Source organism: Parus major, unplaced genomic scaffold, assembly GCF_001522545.3.
Source record: "Parus major isolate Abel unplaced genomic scaffold, Parus_major1.1 Scaffold420, whole genome shotgun sequence".
NCBI classification, from domain to species: Eukaryota; Metazoa; Chordata; class Aves; order Passeriformes; family Paridae; genus Parus; species Parus major.
Window position 1 is genome coordinate 5,273 of NW_015379326.1, and position 943 is coordinate 6,215.

Genomic DNA, 943 nt, shown 5'->3' on the forward strand with positions numbered 1-943 from the left:
CACCAGTGATCCCAAACCTTCTTCTGGATCCCACCAGTGATCCCAAACCTTCCTCTGGATCCCACCAGTGATCCCAAACCTTCTTCTGGATCCCATCAATGATCCCAAACCTTCCTCTGGATCTGATCAATGATCCCAAACCTTCTTCTGGATCCCACCAGTGATCCCAAACCTTCCTTTGGATCCCATCAATGATCCCAAACCTTCTACTGGATCTGATCCCACCAGTGATCCCAAACCTTCCTCTGGATCTGATCCCATCCCCAACCCCTCAATGATCCCAAAGCTCCCCTGGGATCCACCCCCACAGATCCCCCAGGGATCCCCTGGGATCCACTCCCAAACCTCCCCTGGGATCCACCCCCAGGGATCCTGTGGGATCCAGCCCCGTAGATCCCATGGGATCCACCCCCAGGAATCCCCTGGGATCCGACCCCACGGATCCCCTGGGATCCAATCCCACAGATCCCCCAGGATCCACCCCCAGGGATCCCCTGGGATCCCATCCCAAACCTCCCCCAGGACCCGCCCCCATAAATCCCCTGGGATCCTCCCCCAGGGATCCCTGGGGATCCAACCCCAGGATCGACCCCCAGGGATCCCGTGGGATCTGATCCCAAACCTCCCCCAGAACCCGCCCCCATAGATCCCCCGGGATCCAACCCTGGGATCCACCCCCCAGGATCCCCCGGGATCCACCCGCAGGGATCTCCCCACCTTGCCGAAGCTGCCGACCATCTCCTGCACCAGGGATCTCATGGGGGCGATGTAGATGATCTTGAAGTCGTCGACGTTGATGGTGCCGTCCATGTTGATGTGTTTGCCGATCTCGCGCAGCATGCACAGCAGCGCCACGTTGGTCTTCCCCGCGCCCTGAAAACACCCCAAAATCCTGGGATTCTGCAGGGAAAACCCTAAAAACACCCCAAAATCCTGGGAATCC

At 59.1% G+C, this 943-nt stretch overlaps 1 protein-coding gene across 1 annotated transcript in view; it reads right to left on the bottom strand.

The window, feature by feature from the left end:
• The window catches only part of LOC107199057 (U5 small nuclear ribonucleoprotein 200 kDa helicase-like), a gene marked incomplete at its 3' end in the record, with an annotated part of 31,568 nt that overhangs the window by 5,251 nt on the left and 25,374 nt on the right, over positions 1 to 943 (bottom strand). Inside the window, 2 exon segments of the mRNA XM_033511662.1 lie at positions 704 to 781; positions 784 to 903. Coding sequence (XP_033367553.1) covers positions 704 to 781; positions 784 to 903 — 198 coding nt within the window.